Source organism: Hippopotamus amphibius, chromosome 14 (assembly GCF_030028045.1).
Source record: "Hippopotamus amphibius kiboko isolate mHipAmp2 chromosome 14, mHipAmp2.hap2, whole genome shotgun sequence".
NCBI lineage: Eukaryota > Metazoa > Chordata > Mammalia > Artiodactyla > Hippopotamidae > Hippopotamus > Hippopotamus amphibius.
In genome coordinates, this window is record NC_080199.1 from 58773814 (window position 1) to 58800303 (window position 26490).

The window sequence follows — 26490 nt, forward strand, 5'->3', positions numbered from 1 at the left end:
GCTCCAGCACTAGCTAGCACAAATGACCAGAACCTAAGACCAGAACCTGTGGTATTAACGGAGATAAAAAGATCTTAGTAGCTGTTTATTTAAAACATTTCTAAAAGGTTCACTTACTATCCTTATAGGACAAATTTTAATTATTTAAACCTCAGGTAACATTATTTCACAAACTACTGTTTATGCCAAAAGAAATTAATTGAACCTCATCAAGTACTATACATACTTTTTCACAGGAAAAAGTTTTTTAAAAGGTCCAATTCTGAACCATACCAAAAAGAAGCACTTCAACTGAACTGAAACACACACAGAGGCCACATCTGTAATATTTCAAATGATCAATATTTGAGCTACTTAAGTGCCAATAGGTGAATTCAACATGTCCTTTGAAATAAACAGTGAACATTTAAATTTCAAGACCTTCTCATTGTATTAATTTGCTCTGGTTTATTTTTTAAAATATCCCCCTTTGTTACAGTTAAAGAATGACTCTTCCTCTCCCATATTAAAAACAAAATGACTGTATTTCTCTCCCCAACCTACAGCTCTGCTCAGCCGAATTAAAAAATTTTTAAGTTTTTTTCTTTACTACTAAACCACTATCTTCAATTTTTAACTGGCCCAAGGGCAGACTTCCTTACACGACAGCAATAGATACAATGCAGAATTCTGCCAGCAAATATTACGTATGACCCCAACAATACACAGTCTCAAAAATCAGTTATGTATTTATTTGTATAGAGTCAAAGGTAAGACTTGAAAATCCTACATAATAGTTCATGAGGCTTAATAATTAATCCAGTTTGTTTTTTTTTTTTACAAAAAAAAAGTTTTCCTCCACAAACTTGAGGATGTTACTATTTTACACACTTCAGATATGTGTGCTAAAACACCAGACACCTATTCAGCTTTAGCTTTCGCAGCAGCAGTATTAAGTCCAAAAAAGTCTTTTTTGATGATGTACCGAACACACTGCAAAATCACGTTTCTTTCATGTCGAATGTCCGGAGCTAAAAGCTAAAAAATGATAAATAAAAAGATTAGCTGGTAAATAAAATACATCCAAGAAACACCATCTAAAATATCATGTGTGTCCTCTCTATATAAAGAACACAGAACAATAAAGATGTGTATTATATTTACTAATTATTTTACTAAAAAGCAATGCAAGAATATTTCCTTTTAACCAAAACTATCTAGCTTTAAGCACAAAAGTTCACATTTGAGGTCCTCTCTAGGAGTACCAAGCAAGGGACAGGAAAATTAGCTTTAAGACTCTAAAATTCTTTAAATCTAAAAATCATGTCAAACAGGATCCTCTCAAACCCAAATCTATAAACAGTAGAGAAACTGGTAAGGAGCTATAGTAAACATAGTAATAACGAAACTAGCAGCTAAAAAATCCCAACATTCCCAGTCTTGCAGAACTTCTCATTTTTCTGCTTACTGTAACTGAAAGAAAGCTGAAAATCCCTGGTATCTAGAATACATAACCAAGGAATTACATGTGATTCGCCAAAAACAATAATGTAACTACTCATTTTATTTCTGAGGCCATTAATGTAGTTCAGAAACACCCACACAGGAACATTCAGTAGAAAGATGATTTAATATACCACTTACAAGGTAAACATTTGCAAAAATGCAATTTACTTTACTTTGCACCAAAATTTACAAAATAGTATATTACAGATCAATTTTATTAAGAAGCCACTGTGTCTACATGTAGCATGTCATACAGTGTAGTCCCAAAACACTTCAGCTATAGCAGAAACACTTATCTGACCAGGCAAAATCAGACTTTGCACAGAATGTCAACAGATAGTTTTACAATTCCACTAAAAATTTCAGAGTATTTCTCTCACTCTTAGACATGAAAGTGTTGGATCTTTGAACAGTTTCATGTCCATTTCTTAGAATCAAAAGAGGCATTGCTTCTTTATTTGTAGAAAGATCATAAAATTTTGAGCATAAATCATGCTGAGAATAAATCCAATAATGCACAAAACAAACATATAAAACCCTTTCTCTCCCTTCCCCCTGTATTGTATTTAACTGTGCTTTCAGTAGGAAAACTTTAAAAAGGTAAGTAAACTTCAATACTTATTTCTTTACCAACCACTTAAACCTAGATTCTTTTATTTTAAGCAGTTTTGAAAACTGTAATTATTCCACATTTACCGAATATCAGCTATATTCTAAATGCAGCCTCAGAATTAAGATACATAGATCACTCTTTAAGGAGCATGTCCTGGTAACCTTAAAACACACACGCACACACACACACAAGCCCAGCAGCTTTATCTTCAAGACACAAGAAGAACACGAAGATCATAATATAAAGAGAAATCACTCACCATTTCCAGGAGATATGGATGGTGTGTTCTTGGTTCAAATAATGTTTGATGGTTGCGATAATTCTTTTTCCTCTTAGGATTTGTGTTTTTAAAACTTTTCTTTTGGCTCTCATATTTGGCTTCTGAGGAATTTCTAACAGTTGCTTTAACATCTTGACTTGGTTTCTTTGGAGTATTGCTATGAAGAACCTGGTCTTCTGCCAGAACGTCTGCTTCAGTCTTGATGGGAGCCTCTAAATGTGATGAAAAATAAACACAAAAATAAAAAACAAATTAAAAAACAGGCAAAAGTTCCAAAAATAACAACAAAAAAACCCCCATAATAATCCCCTTCCCCAGCCATAATATTGGCTACTTATTAATTAAAACTGAGCATGTACAATGTATTACACAAAATTTTTCAAACTGGGAGCTACGACTGCCAATAATTGAGGAGACTGCCATAAAGAGCTACAGAAAGTGATCTCTATGAAAGAAATAATACCAGATGGAAACTTGGATCTACACAAAGGAATGAAGAGTGCCAGAAAGTCAATATGTGGATAAATACAAAAGACCTTTTCTCTCATTTGAAAAAATCTTTAAGGATAATTGACTATTTAAAGCAAAAATAATAACAATGTATGTGGGCTTTATAACATCTGTAGAACTAAAATCTAAGATAACAATAGCACAAAGGAAGGGAAGGGGAAAATCTAAGTATATTGCTATAAAATTCTTACATTATAGGAATACCTCATTTTACTGCACTTTGATTTAATGCTCTTCATAGATACAGTGTAGTGTACAAATTGAAGGTTTGTGGCAACACTGAGCAAGTCTATCAGCACTACTTTTTCAACATCATTTGTTCACTTCGTGTCTCTGTGTCACACTTAGAACCATTTAAAACCCACTTAAATAAGCAGCCTTCTAGATACTATTTCATGGTTCAGAGAAGGCTCCCTTTATTTCCTTGGTTTATTTATTTCAAAGTCCCTCTGTGTCAATATCCTACCCTATCCTATAGCCCAGAATTAACCCTGAAAGCTAGAAATTTGCTAGTGACCTGGATGGCTGAATAAAGCTGAATTCAAATTACATAAAATAATTCTTAAGGCTTAGGAATGTGAAGCAAGGACTTTTTCCTTAAGGCAGGATATTTCAGACAATTAGTCAAAATGAATTCATATAAAATCAACTATCTCTTTTAATAGAGTAACATCTTCTATTGTGTATTGGATAAGAAAAGCTATGCATTACTGTGCAGGAAGACAGCAAAAGCCACACAGAGAAAGACTGTAACGGAAGGCAATACAGTTGGCTTCTTTGGACTTTTATGTCCCTAAGCCTAGGCTTTACATCAGCTTTGCGAACCTATCCTCTTGAAGCTTAAGGGTCTATAAAGTGGAGGGCTGAAACCTCAAAGATCCCTTCCAGTTTCCTTTCTTCCTTCTAATTTAAAAAATAGTGGCAGCCTCAAAATGAAGACACGAGTATAAAATGTCTTATCTGAGGAGTGAGAGAAGAAAGCATTAATACAGCTTGTTTTTATGGGATTCAGTAATCTGGTAATAACTTTCTTTGCTATCGCCTGTCATAAATACAAATGATAAGCAGGAAATGTAATATGTGTTTAAAGAATAACTTCATATCAGTGTACTGGAAACAAGAGTAAAGAAATAAATACTGTCTTTCTTAAGATTAAAAGAATAATAATAAGAGGAGGCAACCATCTGTTAAGGAATACTCTGATAAAGCCAACATAGTTCAGATTTCAAAATTCAACTAGCTTTTAACCAGCTACCACAGTAAAAGGAAAAAAGGAGAAAAAAAATTCCTATGTTATAGATAGGCCGAAACCTTAACTTTCATATTAAAGCCCAACTCTTCCTTCTTCAACATCTTTCAACCACACAAACATTGATTTTCTCTAGCCTAGCCAACATTAAAAGTCCTGCCATCTTCATCCAATTGCATTCAAACCTTCCCTTCACGCTACATATTCACTTTTAAGACCCTCTACTCTTCAGCATAGCCCCTACTGTGATTATACATCTGAGATACACACTCGTGAACTCTCTCATGGTTGGTGAAGCCTAGATAAAATGACCACGCAGAGCCAGGAACAAGGCACAATAGGACACATGCTTATTCACTAAACAAAAATGCTGGACTATTGATAGGAACTTTGGGTTAAGAACCGCCAAATGGCCAAGCCTACTTGCAGCTCTTTAGGTGGCCCTAAGAGAGATGCTGGTGACTGAGCTGGTTTATCATCACCTTCAAAGATAAGACATGTATCCTAAACAACCTTAACTTCTTAGAAAGACTATCAAAAGGATTCTGTGTCTCTCAACCTTTAAAATACACAGGCTAATGCAACACAAGTATAGGGTTACTGTGTTTTCCAAATGAGATAATTTAGGTAAATGTGCTCTATAAAGGGCAACGCCCCACATACAGGTAAGGAATTTTATTATCCTCTTTGTCACAAAGGACCTCTCTCCACCTACTAAAGGTGCAAAAAACATGTTAAGACAAGGGTTCTTGAGAGTAGAGAGAAGTAATTAACATTCTTTGCTCTATCTTTTAGAATTTTCTTTGTTTTCATTAGTGGATATTATCTCTTCCCCTTCCTATCCTTCCACTATATTATTTTTGCCCTTTACTCCTAGAGAAGCAACACATTTTCCCATTTCTCTCACTTCCCTTCATCCCATGTTAACTTCTGAATCAAATGAAAAAGGCATCTGAGGATCAAATAAAGAATGTGCATGACACATCCTGCCCTCAGATACATACACATGAAAGGGTGCTACTGACACACGGTGCACATCAAAGGCAAAAAGCAGCGAAACAAAACAAGCCTAACGGTAACAACTGAGGCCACGACTTACCTTCTGGCTCACTGTCTGACCCCGAGAGGCTGCCATAGCTGCTCATTAGGGAGCACAGGGCTGGAGTCACTTCCTTGGGTATGACAGCACTTTGCGGTTTCTCCTCTCTATCAGACTCTGAAATAGAAAGATCTAAGAGTAAAAATGTATACCAAAAATATCCACCACCATAAAAAAGAAAGCTGACAGCCCCCTACTCCATCATGTGTTAGTGAAAAGAAGGTAATTTCTATCATGTCCTCAATCTTCCCAAAAATGAAATCCAGGGGATTCGAAAACTTTCCCCTTGGTTTAAAGCTTTATGGTCAGAGAAGCTATCCGCCGCAAAGAGAAAACAGAGGGGCAAATGCAAGCTATGTACAACTGAGTTTCTTACCACGCTACATGGGTTATGGAACTTGGGCCTTCTCTAAATTAATCACACAGTCTTTGTTATTAATTATTTTATTTATGCTATTAATTAATTTTATTAAGGTAGCAGGAAGGCCATAAATTTACTGGATTAGGATCATGGACTCTGAAAATTAGACTTAGAATAAATAAAATATAAACTATCCACTCTTTCTGTTGTTTTTAAGACTGGTTTAGAGGGCACAAATAATATTTCAAACCATTCTATAGCTAAAGACACAATGAGTTACACTGAACTGAATCTGCCCCAAATTTTTATTATTTAGAACTTCTAAGAACTTAAGTAAACAAGCCAAGTATGAGAATTCAGCAAGTACTAAGAGCCTGCCAAAGGCAGTGTTTGATCGGAGCCCAGCAAGCCTAGTTGTAGCCCCAGGACACCACCTATTACATTCATTTTTGGCAGCTCTCAAAATGTATTACATCTATTCCAAACAAGTCAGTAATGCCTGACTGAAGAATGAAGACAATAAGTAACTTGTCTGTGTAATGAACCAGCTCAACCCACAGCCAATATAAAATGTTTCAAGACAGTATTTAACGTTTACCAAGTCAGTCTAAAGGAAACCAAAACATGCCAGTAGGAAACAGGAGTATACTTTTAGGTGAGTATGGAATTACCACTTTCTGGTGGATGAAGTTAAATCCTCTCTCCTCCACCAATCCACACTGCCCAGCATCACCCCTTTAAAAACTGCTCCTTGTCAATTTTAAGCTAACTTATGACTTTTTCTCTGGAATTAATAAAGGGAAAGGAAAATATGCAGTTATATATATTATATATAATAATATATATTATAAATATATATAATATATAATACATAGTATATAATATATACATAAATTACTAGTGGATAAAACAGAATCTGCAACAATATTACCATGGAGACCGCTCATCTCATTGTTTGAATGAAGATATGCCAAAGTATAGTATTTCCTTCTAATATCCAAAGAGGGGCACCAAAAAGTACATTTGACTATATAACGCTCTTTAAAAGCATGAGCTCATTTAATCTTTATGAAGTAAAACCTTCACTACTAACTACAGGTGATGAAACCAAAATTCAGAGAATTTGAACTCGGTGATCCTTCAGGTAACACAACTATACAACAGCTGGCTATCAAATTTAAATCCTGGCTATCTAACTCCAAATCCCAATTCGTAACTAGTGGGCTAGAATATCTCCTACAGATATATAAAGTCCTCTTCTTAAAATTAAGTCATCCTACCAAAATGTCTATACGGTCAAGAATAATGCTAATAAATATCTTCCAGCTATAGCCCATTTCTCTGTTCCCTTTCACAGCAAAACCCCAAGTAACTATTTATATAATTCACCAAGGAAATCATCTAGCCCTGAAATTTCCTACAGCTGTCTGACACACTCCAGAATCTACTCCAACTGTCTTTCAGGCCCACCACACCAGTGAAAGTTTTTCTTCCAAGTTCACCGGATTCCTCTGTGTTGCCAAATCTAGAGGTCATTTGTTGATGCTCATTTTATTTAACTTCGCGACATCTGACAGTACAACTGACCCTTGAACAGTATGGGCTGGAAGTTCACGCATCCACTTATACATAGGTATTTTTCAATAGTAAATACTATTGAAACTGACCTACAGTTGTTGAATCCATGGATTTGGAATTGTGGATACAAAGGAACCGCATTACCCGGAAGGCATACTACAGGTTATACTTGAACTTTTTAAAATATAAATTTATTTATTTATTTATTTATTTTATTGGCTGTGTTGGGTCTTTTTTGCTGTGCACGGGCTTTCTTTTAGTTGTGGTGAATGGAGGCTACTCTTCGTTGTGGTGCACGGGCTCCTCATTGCCGTGGCTTCTCTTGTTGTGGAGCACGGGCTCTAGGTGCATGGGCTTCAGTAGTTGCAGCACATGGGCTCAATAGTTGTGGCTCATGGGCTCTAAAGCGCAGGCTCAATAGTTGTGGCGCACGGGCTTAGTTGCTCCGCGGCATGTGGGATCTTCCTGGAGCAGGGATTAAACCCGTGTCCTCTGCATTGGCAGGCGGATTCTCAACCACTGTGCCACCGAGGAAGCCCCTATACTTGAATCTTCTATCACGTGGAGGGTTGCTGCCCCTAACCTCCTGAATTTTTCAAGGGCGAACTGTAATCATGTTTTATTTTTTAAAAACATTTCCTTCACTTGGCTTCCAGAACCCTTTCACTTGGCTCTCATTTCCCAGTCTCTCTATTAAATTCTCCTCACTGACCAACTTCAAAACTCTTGAGTGTCCCTGGGTCCAATCTGCAGCAATCTTTTCTCTTTATGCCTCCTCCTCCTCCTCTTCTGACCTCATTTTACCTCAAATCTTAAAGTACTATCTAGATGCCGGTAAATCACAAATGTATACCTCCAGCCTTCAATTTTCCCCTAAACTTCAGAATAACCTAACTGTTCAACATCTCTACTTAGATATCAAACATGCATCTCAAAGGTTAATATGTCCAAAAACAAGCACTTGATTTCTCCTCCAAACACGCCTGCCAGCAGTCTCCATCTCAATAAACGCCAGCTCTTCTCAACGGTTACGCCAAAACCGAGCAATCACCCTTGACTCTTCTCTTTCTCACATACCACATCCAATCTAGCAACAAATACTGTCAGCTCTATTTTGAAAATGTATCCAGAATCATACTCCTCTTCAATACTTCACTACTCTAACCCAAGTCAACTTTTCTTACTTGGACAGTTCTAGCAGCCTCCTAAAAGAACATCCTGATATGACCTGCTCACCCCTGCAGTCCATTCTCCACCTTAACACATCACATCATCTCTCTGCTCAACCTCTCAGTAAAGTCTCAAGTCCTTCCTTGTCTACAAGACCCTACTTGATCTGGTCCTTCACCACTTTCTTCCTGGCTTACTCCACTCCAATCCTGCTGTTCCCTGAATACTCAAAGCATGCTCTCACCATGGGGTGTTCTCATTTCTTGCTTTCTCTGCTTGGAAAGCTCTCCCCTTGAGTCTCAGCCCCTAATTTCACTCAGATTTCTTAATGTCGCTTTATCATAGAGCTGCCTTCGCTGATTATATAAAATAGCAAACCTCTTTCTCCAACTGCCATTCTCTATCCTTTTTCTTAGCTTTAATCATCCTCATGATGGATATCCACCCGTGTTTATTTACTGTAGCTCCCCCAGGCAGAACATAAGGTACAGGAGAGAAAGGGTTTGGCTCTGTTCAGTACCGTATCCTCAAAGCCTAGAACAGTACACAAGTACTCAACAAATATTTGAAGAACAGACTGTTGCATGAACGAGTTAAGGACAAATGCAGAAAGGTAATGGGTACAGAAGGACACCGCTGTGCTGAGGTGGTGCCACAAAAGAAACCTGGCTCGGCCTGGACCCAGAGCTCACTTTCTTTTCTTTTCAATAAAACGATTCCACTTTTTTCTTAAAAAATCACATACACGTGTATGAGAAAAATATTGAAGGATCTAAAGAAAACACGACCAGTGGCTGTCTCTGTAAGATAAGAAAGTAGGTTGTGTTTTTTATTTTATGTTTTTCAGTTTTTCCCTCACATTTTCTGCATTATTTTTGTAATCAGAAAATGAATAGAAAAAGAAAACATCGGAAAACAAAACCTGGAGGAAAGTGTTTCCTCACAATTCAGTTCAAGAAGTGGACCACACAGCTTTAACTGGCCTACATATCACCCCTTCTCCTGCCTCCCATTTTTTCAAAAACTTTGTATTTTCAAACAATTTTAGATTTACACAAGTGTTGTAAAGGAAGTACAAGAATTTCCATATACCCTTTACCTAGCTTCTTCTAATATTAACATCTTACATAACCACAGTACATTTACCATAGCTCACAAATTAACATTGGAATAGTACCACTACCTAAACTACAGACTGTATTGTAATTTCACTAGCTTTTCCACGAATGTCCTTCTTCTCTGTTCTAGGATTCAATCCACCATATCACACCACATTCAATCACCATGACTCCTTGATCTGTGTCTTCTCCAAATCTGTGACTTTTTCTCCGTAATTCCTTGCCTTCCATGAACTTGACTGTTTTAAAGACTACTGGTGAGTTGTTGTAGAATATCCCTCAGCTGGGTCTGCCTGATATTTTCTGATGATTAGACTGAGGCTGTGGATTTTAGGTAGTGCCCTGCTTATCACATCATATTAGGAGGTACATATCAACCTGACTTACTACTGAGGAGATTAACCATGATCACTTGGTGATCTCCACCATAAAGTTACTATTCTTTTCTTTCATTATTCCATTTCTAGAAACAAGTCACTACGTCCAGCCCACATTCAAGGGGAGGGAAATTAAGCTCCACCTCTTGGAGCGAGGAATAGCAAAGACTTTTAGACATACATCTAAACCACAACCTGGGTGGTTGGTGTACTCATTACTAGGAGTGTCACAAAGCTCACTACACTGAACTGCCTTCCCAAGGACAACGGCTAGCAGTTCACACAAATGAACACCACTTTTGCCATTTCATTCCCCCTCAGTTATGTTTTGGGGGCCCATCACACATCATGACACTTTAAAAGGGGTATCATCCTTTTGGCACTACCAAAACATCCTCTATGGTGACTTTTCATCTCAAAAACAGAAGGCTGTTCACAAAGACTCTCGGATTGACTTGGCACTTCTAATGTAGGCATTTCAGGCAGCCATCCTGGAAAGGCTATGCTGAAGGCATAGCTGATAAAATAATACTCAAGAAACTTCACTCACATTTTAATAAAAACAGCCAGAACATCTCTCTCTAAACTAAAAATACCAGTATAAAAATAATAGCAATGAAAATTATAAAATCAAACTTTAAATGGATTATAAAATACCAACTCCGATAATTTCTCTTACTGCTGAAAAACCCAAACCCAAACCAAAAAACTAGTGACACTCTTCTTAGGGTAAATCTCACCTCTCTTATACAAACACATCACGTTCCCACTGACCAAAAAAAGAAAAAAAATTTAACATTATCACCAGACTATGAGTTTCTTGAAGGCAGGGAAAGACTTCTCTGAATCATAGGGCTGCGCAAGCAAAATGTAGGACCTCAGTAAATTCCTATTGAAATGAAAATAACAACAAAAAAAAATGCCCTTTGAGCCCAACTCTAAACACCAGAAAAAGCTTCTCATTTGGCTTCTTTCTACAACTTATTTCTTTATTTGTGCCACCCTCCTCTCCCCCTGCTATTTCCTATCACCTTTATGGAACAAAGCACAATTATATGCTGTAACCCCGAGAAGATTTAGAAATTAAGCCTCATAAAGAAAATGCTATATGTTGAAAGTCACTCCAAAAAAATGGGAACCTTGGTTTACAGCTTCCAAACCTCAAAAATAGATATTTTCCAACGGGCATTTATGATTTTTGATGTGCTAGGCCAGCTTATTTTCTTACTTTAATATCTATCTCTAACAACAGAAGCCATCTAGCTCAATTTGATGCATAGTTAAGACTGATGTCCCAGTGTTCTATGACAATAGCTTTATTTACATTATAATGAATGACTAACAAACTGGATCCTTTCTATTTTGTGGACACTGAGGCACTTCAGTCAGTGATGCTCAAGGCCACAATACTGACCAGCTCCTTTCTTTCTAGCTCAGACAATACTAGTTAAAACCACAGGCCAGGAAAGCCACAGAACATGCTGTATTCAAACAACAGCATAGTGTCACCAAGGAAATCTAGTGACAACAGGCGATATTCAAAACTCATACGTTGAGAGACTCCAAATGACAGGCTTTCCTTTTGAAACAATGTCGGTTCCCAATTTAAAGCATCTGTACAATTAATGAGGGTTCAGATACTACTAACTACCATCAAAGAGAAAGGTGGGCTCAGGCAATGATTTTCTAAACATGATATGAGGTTTACAGAGATTCTCAAGAACTACTATCTTGTCTAAATGTAAATGGCACTGTCTCAATAAGGTTTGAAGCCCAAAAAAGGGCAAAAAATAAAAGAAATGGGGAGATCTTCATTTTTAAAGTGAGGTTAGTGCTGGAAAGTGTCAACTGCCACATCAGAGCATGAATAGGGCCATCTGTCACAATGCTGTCCTGCCACCGACCACGTGAATAGCAAGCACAAGCAGATCTGAACGAAGGTTGGCTGGCTCTGGCCCACGTGAAGGAAGCTGTCTCCAAACAAGGTAAAACTGATAAACTGGAGAGGTGAGATGCTGAGAATATTTAGGGCATGTGAAAAAATGCTACATATGGTTTTCTGGAGCTACACCTGGAGTGGAAAGTTGAAAAATCAACACTGTGAAACACTGATTTTGGAAAACATAAAAGTCCAGAAGAAATCCTAGTTAAAGAATAACACAAATTTAAATGGAATCTTTCCTACAAAATTAAGCTACCATAAATTGATTGTTGGTATTTTGATTTCTTTGAAGAACAATATTATAAATTTATACCTTATTTTTAGGATTTTTATATTCAAGACTTACATTTTCATCTTTGACCTTGAGAATAGGTAAGGGTTTCCACATTAAGCCAAAACAAAAATTACTTGATATCTTTCATTTAACTGCTCCTAAGAATTTGACCCATTGCTTTCCACCATGAGGATGAAAGGTATTTAACTACTGTTTCTCAGGTCTAAAGTGTCTCTTGAAGATCTAGACAGGTACAGGCTTAAATAAAGGCAAGACATAATCATCTTTTCATTAGTGTTTCACCAGATTGACACACTGAAACACTTCTTTAAAAATGAGAAAACAGAATTATCCAAACAAAGCTAATGATACAAAAACAAACAGTATTCAATGTTACAGAAACCTTCTCATGTTCATTTAGAAAATTGCATAAAGCGAAGAACTACGTAATTTTCAAATTAGTAACTTACTGTTTATAACAGCAGTCTTCATATTTGTGTTTCAAGTATTTTAATGGCATGGAAGTTTATACTTAGATACAGATTGTATTTCATTATCAAGGTCACAAACATGAAGTTTGAAGGAGTATATGGGCTCTCTCCAACTTTTTTTGAAGAGGGAAAAAAAAAAAAATCAGTGCCCAAGAGTAAATTCAGCCCTGGGCAAAATGTCTTCCGTCTTTTCCTCACTATCAGCAAGGATAAGAAGGTGCCTTTTAAAAACTCTCTCCCACATCTCAACTCTCCTAGACTCACACAATATTTTTTTCTTTGGCTAAATTCAGACTTCCTGTGGAGAGGCAGTGTAGTATACTAGGAGTAAGGCACCTGAGCTCTAACTCTGGCTCTGCCATTAACTAGCAGCATGACTAAGGGAAATTACTCACTCTAAGTTCCTTGGTTTGAAAACGGAAGCAGCAACCACACATACCTACAAGGCTGTTATGAGGAAGAGAGTTAATGTCTATTAAAGCATTTAGAGCACAGTAAGCACTTTACTCAATAAGTGTTAGCTGGTGTTAAAATAATTTATGGTTATTATTCCTACTAAATTTTATCTTGTCATTCTTAGCCCAACATTCCCTTATGCCAAGATCATTTTTCCATCCTGATTTAGTCAATGAAGTAGTTATCCCCCCATTTCTTCCCATCCATAAATTCAATAATCTGCCCCGTGATTATCATAGAAGGCGCCTTCCCCCTAGGTGAGCAGAGCCTGATAGCAAACCTACAATGTGACATCAGTAACATCCCTTTGCAGAAGAGGAAGCACTAGCAACTGGATGAAGCCTCGCATTGTTATAGGAAGGAAAGGTGATAAAATATTTACATAAATGTTGTCATTTTTCAGAAGAGAAATGAAGCCTTAGAGGTATCTTTCTGTGACAGCAACATTTTGTGTCCTTTAATTTTTCAACTTATAAGCAAGAGTAAACTTATCTCCTAAATTTTAGAAGGAATTCAAGAATAAGCAATAAACACACAAAAATATACTCTATGCTGTGAGGAAGAACGGTATTATTTAAATACATGGAATTAATATTATTTACCCAAAGAGACCATGTTCATGCTGAGTAGCATAAATACTGGCTCCCATTGGAATTACTGCTCTCTAGGCGGGAAAATTCACATAATAGTGCAAATTTGAATCCACAGCATCTATACATTCAAAACAATCTTAAGAAAATTTCCGAGATTATATGATACTATGGAAATTATCCAATAAATATAATCTTTCTCCCACATTTCTGCCTGCCTCATGCATTCATTCCCAAGATTCAGAAAAATTTCTTAAAATAAGGTTTTTGACAAAACACTCTTATTAAGAACAAAAGCATCATTCTAACTTTTTACATTTTTGCCATTAAACTCTCCACAAACAAGGATGTGAAGAATCAACTTCTGCATCACTGTTTATACTTTTAAAAACACGGTGTTTTCCTATTTAGCTTACCAGAATCGGTGTTTACCAAAACACCCAGAGGGTCTGAATTTGCCGCGGGTGGACTCTCAGGCTTCGAATCACATAAGTGATGGCCTGACCCAATGGGTGCTCTCTGTCCAGCACGGCCATTTTTCCATTTGTGATGTTTGCCAGGACTTCTGATTTGTGCCATCTGTGAATGTCTGGTCATCCCCTTCATCTTGCTGGGGTAAGAAAAATACAATTCTTAATATAAAAGGCACTGACCTTTCAAGAAAAATTTGAAAAGCATTACTGAATGCAAAAGAAACTTCCCTGTCAAATCAATCACTTGTCGCCTAGTACATTAAAGAGACCAAAATAAAATAAATTCAGTGACTTTCAAAGACAGAACACTCTACGGCAGAACTTTAAAAGGGTAACACACCACAATATACCATATTTTATCAATACCAAATGGCACATTTTCTCCCATAATTTAATCCTCTGAAATTGCATTATGTTGTACAATCACCAGCAAGTGAATTTAATTGGCAGCATTCTTTCATTCCTATTATACATAAGATAAAATGTTCCTTGGACTTTACAAAGTGCATTAACTCTTACCTACTGAATTTTAAGGAGCCTTAAAGTTTCTGGGGCTTTTACAAATATGCTACCTTGTTTCTTGTTTAAACTTCATGATAACTCCTTGAAATAGATTAGACAGGCACTATTCTCTTCACATTACAGGAGGATAAACTTAAAGATCATAGACCAAGCACAATTTCACAGCTAGCTCAAATCAAGTGCCCTCTCAAACCACTGCAATTACTACTCTTAGGAGGAAAACAAATACTTATGTGAGCACCTGCTTATGTAAACTATGCATAGGAAAAAAAAAGACCATTTAAAAAAAGGTTCATTACATATACATTCAATGGACAATAAAACGAGGTAAGAAAATAATACTAAGACACATAATAATCAAACTGCTCAAAGCTGGTGATAAAGAGAAAATCTTAAAAGCAGTCAGAGGTAAAACATATTTTATATAGAGCAGATTTCTCTTGGAAACAATGCAAATGAGAAAACAATGGGGCAACATCTTTAAAGTACTATAAAGTTTTTAAAAACTGTTAACCTAGAATTGCATACCTAGCAAAAATATCTTTCAAATAGGAAGGTAAAATAAAGACCTTTTCAGACACACAAAGTAGAATGAATACATATTCTCACCATTGAGTTTTGTATAGCAATGGACTTACAGCCATACACAACCATATGGATGAAGCTCACAAGATAATTCTGAGCCATAGAAACTATACACTAAAGAAGACATACTATATGATTCCATTTTTACAAGGTTCTAAGAACAGGTAAAATAAATCTGATCATAGAAACCAGAAAATAGATTACCTTTGTGGGGAGGCATGGAACTAAGGAGGGCCTAAGAAAGCTTTGTGAGGTAAGGACATTCTACATATTATTAATCTGTGTGGAAGTTACATGGGTATGTAGGTAAATTCATTGAGTTGTACACTTCAATACAAAATAAAATGGAAAAAATTCTACGAAGGTGAGGCATTGGGGAAAATGGCATGTCATACATTGCTGATGGGAGAGTAAACTAGGAGAGCTGCTGTAATAGGTGTTTGGCAGTTAGCTATAAATATTATAAATACATGTCTTTTGACTCAGTAAATCCACTTCTAGGAATCCATGCTCAGAAATATCTGCACATGTGTAAAATATATGTACAGGGCAATAATGGCAACTTTTTATTAGTAAAAGATTGGTGAGGGGGCTTCCTAGGTGGCACAGTGGTTGAGCATCCGCCTGCCAATGCAGGGGACACGGGTTCAATCCCTGCTCCAGGAAGATGCCACATGCTGTGGGGCAACTAAGCCCATGCACCACTGAGCCTGCGCTTTAGAGCCCGTGAGCCACAACTATTGAGCCCATGTGCTGCAACTACTGAAGCCTACGTGCCTAGAGCCCGTGCTCGGCAACAAGAGAAGCCACAGCAATGAGGAGCCCACGCACCACAACAAAGAGTAGCCACCACTCACCGCAACTAAAGAAAGCCCGCGCACAGCAAAAAGGAGACCCAACACAGCCAAAAAAAAAAAAAAAAAAAAAAGATTGGTGAAAGCTTAAATGTCAATAGAGAATTGGTTAAAAAAAAAAAAAAAGACGACCGGGTGGGATATTCTTATGCTTCTTACACACCCTCAGAGAATGAGGAGTCTTATTTCTATATTAATATGGGACAATCTCCAAGTATATTATTTGGCTAAAAAAAGCAAGACGTACAGTAGTATCAAAAAGGAAAAAAAACAAAAAACACTACTATCTATCTATGTGCTGTATATAAATGAAATATCTCTAGAAGGATAAAATGGGTTGCCTCTGGGAAGAAGAACTGTTTAGCTAGGAGACAAAGATAGAAAAGATCTGTTACTGTAAATCGTTTTGAAAACCACATAAATATACAGTATTACTTATTTTAAAATATAATTTAAAAAATCCTAAGTAAAAGAGTTACAAAAGCAAAGATTTCAGAATTGAAAGTATAGAGGTTTTAGGATTTGGGTGTATGCTCTTTTTATTAAGTACACACATTCATTTAAAATAAGCACTGAGAATACAAGCAATTTAAGGAACTGACCCATACTGCGTTGTTGTCAACACTGCTCCTCTCTTTTCCTTCTCGAGTTTTAACTTCTTCTTCCTTTCAATATTAGCCAGAGTTGGGTAATTTCTAGAAAACAATAAAAGTCCATTATAAAAGGGCTTTTAGAGTACAACCTTAATTACACAATCAAGCAATTGCTGCATTTAACAACTTTTGTTTAACGAATGACTAATACAGTAAATTGATATAAACTTTTAATTCCTTCAAGAATTTTTTTAAGGGAAAAAGTAGACTATAGCTATGCTACTCAAAGTGTAGACCAGCTACCAGTCCACAAACTTTGCTACCAGTCTATTACCAGGTAAGGAGCTTACAACAGAATTTAAATAAAATCTATCATATAATGTGCTGAAACTGATACAGTCCATTTATTTGGCACATACCCACAAATACTATAAGAAAAATATGTTCAGTGTCAGTCCTCCCCTGAGCCATTGGCCTCACCAAACCTGAATAATAATAAAACCTACATTTTAAAACATCAAAAAAAAAAAAAAAAAAAGAAAGAAAAATATGTTTCTTTATGCATATACTTATACAAATACATACTAGTAGTTATATCCAAAGTCACCAAGATGAGGAAGAGACAGTTCTCAAAAAAAGCTACAGTCTACCAGGAAGGTTAAGAAAAGCATGGTTATTTCTAAAGAATAGCTATAACAAAGGGCAAAATATAAGCACCCAAAGGAGTACAGGGGAAGGTGGGAAGGGAAGATTCTATCTAGATGGAGAAATGCACAAAGAAAGGAACATGAAAGATACTGGTCTTAAATGGTATTAACAGACAAAAATCGGATGGAAAAGCATCAGAGATTTTGGTTGGTTTTTTTTTGGCCACTGCCTCAAGGACTGTGGAATCGACCAGGGATCGAACCCATGGCTCCTGCAGTGGAAGCACAGCCTTAACCACCGGACCAGCAGGGAACCACTCCCCACCCTCCCCGGGGCTTTCTTTTTTTAGTCAGAGTGTTCTAAAGCAGAGCAAACAAGGCTGACAAACCAAGGCCTCAGAAAGTGTGAGAGAATGGGAAGTGGTTCATTTTGAAACAAAGTGTTACAGGTAATCACACCAGAAAGGGAGGCTGGGGCCAAAATGTGCCTTAAATGCCAGACTAGAAAGCTTATTTTTAATTCAGGGGCAATGGGGAGCCACTGGAAGCTATGAACAGGGAGAGATATGAACAAGGCAGTGAGTAAGATTAAATCTGACAGCAGTGTGCAAGATGAATTGCTCTGACAAAGCTTTCTTTGTTCCTTGGCACAGTTGTGTGGAGACAGAGGCACCAAATTCTGGTGGTGCGAGGAACAGATCCTAGAATTATAAAAAGCACGAAAGGAAGGGAACACAGACAGCTCTCTACCACTCAGCCTGGCTGCTCACTAGAGTAAATTTTGAGAAACATCAACACATCATGTTCTGCCATTGTTTCAAGGACACTGTTTCCAACCCTTTCCTTTTTTAACATCTGCATCACTGACTTGGATAGCACAGACAATACGAAGCCCATGGGCTGCGCACACTGGAAGATAAGAAAGAAATGACATTGAGTAAGTGGTGAAGTCATCAGAAAAAAAGGCAATGAATTTCAGTGAGGACAGTGCAAAGCACTCTATCCAGCCAAGAAAAATAAACTCCATAAATAAAATATGATTAATGTACAAGTTATAAATAAACATAAGAGGAAAAGAGCAAGGTCACAGGAGATAAAAATCTGACAGCCAGTCAGCACCACATGACTAGAGTTTTGGAAAGCAAACATAATCTAAGGTGATACGAAATGAACTCTGGCACAGGTACGAGCATGAAATCATCCTCTCACGATACTCCAAAGTGATCAGAAACTCCCAGGGCACTACATCCAGTTTTGTACTTCTAAACTGAAAAGGGATGTTGAGGAAAAATAAAACCTGGAAGGGATTCAAAAGAGACTGAAAGATGATTAACAGGATGAAAAATAAAACCTCTGAAGAAAGATGAAAGGAACTGGAACTATTTGTAGCCTTTAAAAGAGGAAAAGAAGCTGTTCTCAATCTGAAGACAAACTACACAGAAGCAGAAATGATGCAGAAAAAGGTGATGACTTTCACAGGCCCCATAGTGTCTAGACGTGTAACTCACAGCTCCTCAACACTCTTCACACCTCAGAAATTCACTTATTCTTACTGCTTGTGTTTCTTTAACATTTTCCTTCTCTGTATTACAGACCAACCCTTAACACGTCGGGCCATATGCTAAACATAAAGACTTGGTCCTGCAGTGTCTCATGTGTAAGCAAGCAGATGCTGGTAGTGCTTCTCGGTGACAAGGACTATAAAGTTTGTTACAGCAAGTGGATCTGGGCTGAGATATAAGAAAGAACTCCTTAAATGAGACATCAAGAATGTTGTGGAAATTCCTTGGGTGGAAGTCTTTTTAAATAGCTCACTTTTTCTTTCTGGCTGACTGAAGTATCATTTTCCTAAAGGTAAAGATCTTTATGTCCCTTCCAAAGTATGAGAGTCTATTTTTCAGCACTTAAATTAATAAAATTTTCTTCTAAAAGTCATACCATTCTTATTCACATAGAACCTAGAGACTAAAAACTAGGGAAAACAAGGGTACCAGAAAGGAAATTATCCCCCCAAATGGGAAACCAGGAACACAAGACCTAGTTATACATACAACAGTAACCAGGAAGCCTCTTCCCGCAATACACTACTCAGAGACAAGAATAAGAAGTCTGGGTCTCTGATAAAGGACACAGTTCAGGTTTCTAAAGTACACAAATTCAGAGAAAATTGTTGGAAAAAAATCACAAATTGTCTTACATTGCACAATTACATACCAATAAAATTTAGTCCAATATCTCCTGGTAGAGAATGGATGTTATAAAGCCGTAAAGACTGTGACAAGTGGTCTTTTCACAGTTGGTTTCTCTATTTTTAACTACTAAAATCACTTATCTCCCTACTTCCATCTTTCCCCAACACCCCAAAAGGAACTGCCCCTGACACTGTATGCTCTTTTTCTTGCTCTCTTCCCCTTTTTCATTTCTTACCCCCCCCCCCCCCCCGCCCCCTTTGCCTTCCCTGTGTCTAAGCCTCAAGCCTCCAGTGACAATCCTTAGGCCCCAGAGCCAATAAATGGGCAACATGGAACCAACCATTATCTTAGCACCTCTCATTCTGGTTACATCTTACTCTGTCTTTATCTTCAAATCACCGCCCACTCGTTGGCTTTTCCCTTAAGCCTGTGTGTAGAAAAACACAATCCCTCTTTACTCTCACTGAACCACAGCTGCTTCAACACTACTGCATTTTTATTTCAAAGTCTTTTCAAACATCAAAAAGATGTAGCATTCTTTCAGAGCACATCCCCTGTGTTGGAATTCTGAAGGAACTGGGGACGCGACTATGAAGTGTTTCCTCAGAGCCACAGTAACTACCGAACTGAAACAAGTAACACAGAACTACTCCACCTAGTGGACATCCAGTCTGCTCTAAATACGTTTCAATGTCTCTAAAATCGAGGTTTTGGAAACGAACCTCTTCCACTCATTTTCCCTAATGCCAAATCATACAGCATTTGTGCCCCACAGGACAGGCATTAAGAATCACTATGGGTTTTTTTGGCTGGGACTTTTTTGCAGGTTATTAGTGGAAAGCCTTAAGGTTTTTAATTAAACACAACTATGGATGTTTGTGAGAATCATGCATTAAAAAAGAATAAATTTCACCTTAAAATTAATTGGGGGGGGGAGGACGGCACGACCCCCTCTTATAAGAAGTCTTGCAAAACAAACTGGTTGCCCTGCCTTCCAAAGACGCCAGGTACCCCTTGACCAGACACTGTTATCCCGACACAGCAAAAATGAATGCTTCAGTTCTCTGGGCTCTCGTGGCCATCTATGGGCATTCTGCCTACGTCTCCCATTACAGCTAGAGTCTTAAAGGCAATAGCCTACTCCTATCTGTTTTCAGTAACCCTGGCCACATATAAAACAATCTTTGCCTTTTCAAATACTGAATGTTTACTTCTAATTTCAAGTTAAACTCTTGTCAGGAAGTTATTCAAAGCTATAATGTACAGCAACATTAATTCAAAGGTGACTGAGATTTCTCAATTACATTAGAAAACCGAACTAGTCTTCTACCAGGGACTTTATTTAAACACATGCTACCTGAGCCAGTTTGCATCTTCAAATGTTAATATTCCTTAAGTTTCTCTAGCCAGTGGAATTTTTTCCTTTAAAGCACTTTCTGCATAAAACCACAAGGTGGCAGAGTTCACATTTCTATGAGGAAAGTCACTGTAGAAAGTAATGCATCGAAATACGGATCAATTTGGTTTGTCTCAGTGATGATCTGTCCTACGTGGTGAGAATTTATTGTTCAAAACCACAGCAGTTTAAGTACCATTAGTTATATTACTGAATTCCAACTATAGTTATTAATGAGATCAACGCTGCCCAATTTCTTTAACAATGACAAAGGTATAGTTTAAAACATAAATTAAAAATACCAATCTCAGCAAGATTTCTCCAACCACTTACTTGTATATACCAAAAGAGAATTATACCCATAATAAAAAATATTTTAAGCCTCATTTACATATATTAACATTTATAAGCATCCCTTCTATCTGCGGCACCATGGGATATAAACAGTCACCTAAACCATGGTTCTTACATTTCTAAAGCTTGTAATTTATTTTTTTTTAAGACACATAAGCAAAAAAGTTCATCAATAGGACCATAATGAGGGGCATCTACACTAAAGAGGCAGAGGGGATACCACATTCAAGGAGGGACAAGATAGTCCTCTAGGCAGATAAAGGAAAATATTCCCCAAAATTTAGTCAGGCAGGATACTAGCTGGACTAAAGCAGTGAGCAGAACTTCAAGCATATAGAAGGGAGGCTTTTCTACAAGCAGTAGCATGATCAAAACTGAGGTTGAAAGTTCAAAAAACTTGTTTGGGATATGATAAAAGAAAAACACCAAGTCTGGCTGGGACAAAGAGCTCCTATAAGCAAGTAATGTGGGATTAATCAGAAAAGATGTTACAGGACCCTGACTGTCAGTTCTAAGGTGCTCTGTTGTCTCTGGCATTTTAGGTGGCTAAAATAAAATCAGTTTAACAAATTTATTTTTAAATTTTATTCTACAGTCACCTATGTAATTAAGAAATACATGCATACTAGCATCTAATTTTGCGTGAAAAAAGAACACACACAAAGAGAATGGCCTAACCTCATTGGTCAAAGTCAATTCCTTCAGTGTGATTAACACTGCTGAATATTCACCTGCAGAGCACACTTCAGCGGTGTGGTTTTTTTTGAACAACACTTAGCAACTGAGCCAGGGTTGAGATTTGGCCAGGTGGGTGCAATGAAGGGCGGTGGAATGAGGGAGCTGAGATGCTGAGAGTGGTGGAAGTGATTTAAATTTGGCAGGGAAGCAAAGATGGAAAGGGGGTGGGAGAAAAAAGACGGTAAAGAAGGTAAGAGGTGGGAGGCCCCAACGCGTCCAGGACCAGGTAGAGGTGACAGTGAGGGAGCTGGATGGAATGAAAGTTACGACCAAAGAGGAGTAAGCCCAACTTTAAGATTTCTGGAGCAGAAAGTCCAAAAGAAGAGATCCAGGGGGGCGGCCATGGAAGTAAGTGGCGAAAACGGCATGGAGGTAAAGGACACCGGAAACTGGAAGGTAAAAAGGTACCAAGTGAACGCTTTCTTGTAAGCTGTGAGTCTCAGAAAGTCAGTGGAATTCAACGTATACACACTTCTGTCGGACCATCGATATGTATATGCCAAGGGCGGGGTGGCAAGGGCCAGTGCAAGCCGTCTTGTTAAGAATCACGGGGGATGCTGTCCGAGCTGCAGAGAGCCGTGGAGACAGACGGCAGGAAACTCCGAGCAGGAGGGCCGAGAAGCAGTCACCTGGAGCCCATATCAAGGGGGCCCTGCAGGTCACAAAATCAGTCCGTTTCTGTTCTTGTTTTATTTGACCTCTCCACAGCCATATCGCTGATAAGCATATCTTCCTTCTTGAAATCCTCCCCTCTACTGGCTTCCACGACCGGTCATATTCTGAGTTTTCTCCTACTTCTCTGGCTCTCGCTCAGCAGCCTTGCTGGTTTTACTCCCTGGGAGGCTATCTTCCCTTTCCACTCTACCCTCTCTCTGAGGGGAGGATCTTCTGCATTCATGGTTTTAAAATATCTATCTCCAGCCAGTCTGGTTTGAGTCCCAGTTGCCTACACAACATCTTCAAATAGATGTCTCAGAATCTCCTCATACTCAATGATGTCCCAAATCAACACCTCCAAAGCCGGTCCTCTCCCAGGGTTCCCTGAGTAACAGGCACCACCTTTCACAGAGGTGCTCATGCCAGGAACGTGGACGTCTCCTCAAAACCTCTTTCCTCCTCATCCTCACAATTGTTCAATTACCAAATAGTGCCCACTTTTATCTCCCAAATGTTCTATATCCACCTAGTTCTCTCTGTCCCCACTGCCATCTCTCAAAAGCTTCTATCATCTCTTACCCATACTCAAGTTCCTATACTCATGCCAATCTGTCTGAGCTCTAATCCCTGCCTCCCCTTATTTCTTCCTAGTTAGGTCTAAATTCAGCTCAACCGTCCTGTGTCACGGAATACCCCACTCCTCCTTCCTCTTATATGCTGAGAGGGAGGGTAGAGAGGAGAACTGTGGGAGAGTAAAACAGCTAGAGACATAGGAGAACAGAATCACTGAAGGTGGCTACCATTAATTTAATAGCGGGTCCAACCTACCCAGTTTATATAATGACTTAACTTAAACAACCGTTAGATATAAGAGAACCAAAGTTGGAAAATCAGAAACTCATTTTAGAGCTTCCCTATTGCCTTAAGTGAACTCAAACTTGAGAGATTAAACAGCTTAGCTTCTTAGTTGCTTTATAATCACTGCTGACTAGTAACCACCGTCATTCTCCTTAAGAGAACTAAACATATACAACAGGGGCCAGCACCACTGAGCTACAAGAACTTCCAACTGACCAAAGTCAGGGCAAAGCAGCAGGGGAAAACCTTTGCAGATAGGCCATTTCCAATCCATCTAGCAGGATATAATCTTCAATACTGTCACCATCAGCTCTTCAAAAACTATCAGGAAGTAGAGCTAACTCTTCTTGTTTGATTATTCCTCTGTGCAAAATAATAAGAAAAAGATACAACCAACAGATAGAAAACAAATGAGCAAGACAAACAGAAAACAAAAAAACCCAGAGTGAAGTGGAATCAAGAGGAGAAAAAAACTGTACTTGTAAAGAAGCCACCTAGAGGAGGCAAGGAGCTTTATATGCACTGCTTCGAATTCTTCACTAAGTCAAATCAGGTCATGGTCCCAACTCCTTTGACTTTCAAGTTTGACCATGCAATTGGCTAAGGCTCCTTATCAATGCCAAGACTGGTTCTTCCCATACTGCTCCATTTAACGGTAACTCAGTCCAGAAATACTTATTCTCCCCACACTAAACCCCAGCTACTATGCAAAGTGCAGCAGAATCAAAGATGTCTAAGACTAGGACCACCTATAATATAATGCAACAAACGCTATTTTGATTGTATTAATAAGCTATGTATTCACACAGGAAGTAGTGACTAATGCTTCAGGGTAGGTTGGTCCACGGACTGGCAGCCAAATCGCACCCTTATGGCAGGCTATAAATCAACTATGTCCCAAAGCAAAATATTTAGTTCAGCTGACATTTTCTTCTTACAAGACTTTCTCAATGGAGGAAGTAAGGTATAGATTTACATTCTGGTACAAGTTCCTTATCTTGCTACAGACTGGCGCTCTGGCAGCACTGAGATAGAGGAAATGAAGAGTAAGAAGAGAATGACAAATCAGGTGACATTTAAGACAGGTCTTACAAGATAAATAAGATTCTGCCAGGAGATAAAGGGGAAAAGGCATTCAAGCATACCCTAGTCCTGGTGGCCTAGATTCTTAACATTTGTTAGCTAAAGATGCTCTTGAAATTCTGTTAAATCCATTGAGTCCATGTGGACTGGATGGACCCAGGTTTACTTGCTTAAAAACTAAATTACTCTGATAGTCCACCCTCATCCAATTTGCACACAGTATTAATAATTGATATTTCTATGCACACTTACTGAATTCTATGTGTTTTCAGTTGGTTCTAAATCTTTATGTTTATGCTGGTTTTCCTCAGAGTTACCTCTCAAGCTTTAAAGGGCAATAACTAACTTTTTCACATAACAGTGTAACATTTGGCACAGAACTACATACACATACATACAGTGGATTTAAATTGAAAACTTTAAGTTGAATGAAGTACAAGTTTAACCCGCTGATCAAAAGTTTTTAAGTATCTTTCTTGACCTATGAGGATAACTCGTCCTATCCCAGGCTCTCCTCATTTTTTAATTCCAGAGAATCAGCTATTGACTTAAAAGCACTGCTGACCATCCTAATAGTTCTGACTTGGTCTTCTGTTTCAGGATGAGGTATCCTGGTCCTTCCTGAGAAGATGATACAATAGCATCCTTGCGGGATTTTTCATTGGTAGATGCTAGCTAGACATCTACTAAGCTTTCTTCTCTGGTAAGTATAAAGCTACGAGTCACATGGTAAGGCCCAAATTTCTTAGACTTTAATTATCGGAAAACATTTCTTCTCTTTTTATAGATAAGGACAGGCACATGTATATCTTGTCACTGCTGTACTCCTCTGCCTAGAATACTGCAGTCATTCAACAACTTTTTTAAAGTAATCAAAACAATAAACATAGCAAAATATTATACTTTTTTTTTTTTTTAACATAGCACCCACCCATCACTGCCTCAGTACTGAACAACTAACAGAGGGGGCATGTAGTAGCTCCCCCGGAAGAGCAAAGTCCCATTATAACAACATCTATTTATGAAGAGTTCCTATTAGGTCTACCAAAAGCTACTTTAAATAGCCTCACCCAAAAAAATAATAAATTTTTAAAAATAACTAAATAAATAAATAGCCTCATGTAATATAGTTTACAGTCCTATTCCCTAGTACCAACATTATAAGGAATGCAATGAATCCAAACTGCAATAATAAAAATTGTGTGTTTATCAAACATCAAGTAGCAATGCTCTCAAAGTCACTATATACCAATTGTGAAGAACAACAAAATTAGGACTTGTCATTTTCAGTTGAACATTTGCAACGTTATTAAAGACCAAACTTCCTTTTTCAAACTATTCCTTAGGGCCAGAACAGTCATTATTTTGAAATACTTAGCCTTGCCACAGTAAAAGAAAGTTGTTTCACTAGTTCTGAACTCTTTACTCACTTTCTTCTTTCTTCCCTCCATCTTGCAATCTCCTCTGGAGTGTCTAACTTGATTTTCTTCATACCAGGAGCATGCATCTAAGGGGAAAATGCCTGCTGAATATCACAAAGCATATTGTATGCTTTTGACTACATCTCAGGTGTTATGGGGGATAGTGGAGACTCTGTACCCAACAGTAAATTTACTAGCAGAGACAATTTTAAAACTAAGTAGCAGGTTTTATCTATCCTTATTATGACTTTTCCTTCAAAGGAAAAAGAATAGTTTTCCTCATTTCTTTAGATTAGTGCTATTGATAAGAAAAAAAAAGGCGTAATATAATTTTGGTTAAAAGTAAATGTCACCCATTTCTTGACTGGTATTAAATACCCAAATGAATGACCTACCAACCAAAGTTGAGGGAGTTAGCTAGAGAAATAATGAATACACAAAACAATCTGAAACAGCATGGTGTAGTAAAACAAGCATAGCATTTGCAGTCAAGAAACCCAAGTCCAGCTAGATGATGGGTGATG

General features: G+C 37.8%; 1 protein-coding gene across 1 annotated transcript in view; it reads right to left on the minus strand.

The window, feature by feature from the left end:
- Positions 1-703: 703 nt before the first annotated feature.
- The window catches only part of NUFIP1 (nuclear FMR1 interacting protein 1), a 31507-nt gene continuing 5720 nt past the window's right edge, over positions 704-26490 (minus strand). Inside the window, exons 5-10 of the mRNA XM_057707858.1 lie at positions 25976-26052; positions 16630-16722; positions 14010-14203; positions 5237-5353; positions 2358-2590; positions 704-1017 (exon numbers count right to left, since the gene is read on the minus strand). Coding sequence (XP_057563841.1) covers positions 901-1017; positions 2358-2590; positions 5237-5353; positions 14010-14203; positions 16630-16722; positions 25976-26052 — 831 coding nt within the window. The 3' untranslated portion in view covers positions 704-900. The remainder of the gene's footprint in view (positions 1018-2357; positions 2591-5236; positions 5354-14009; positions 14204-16629; positions 16723-25975; positions 26053-26490) is intronic.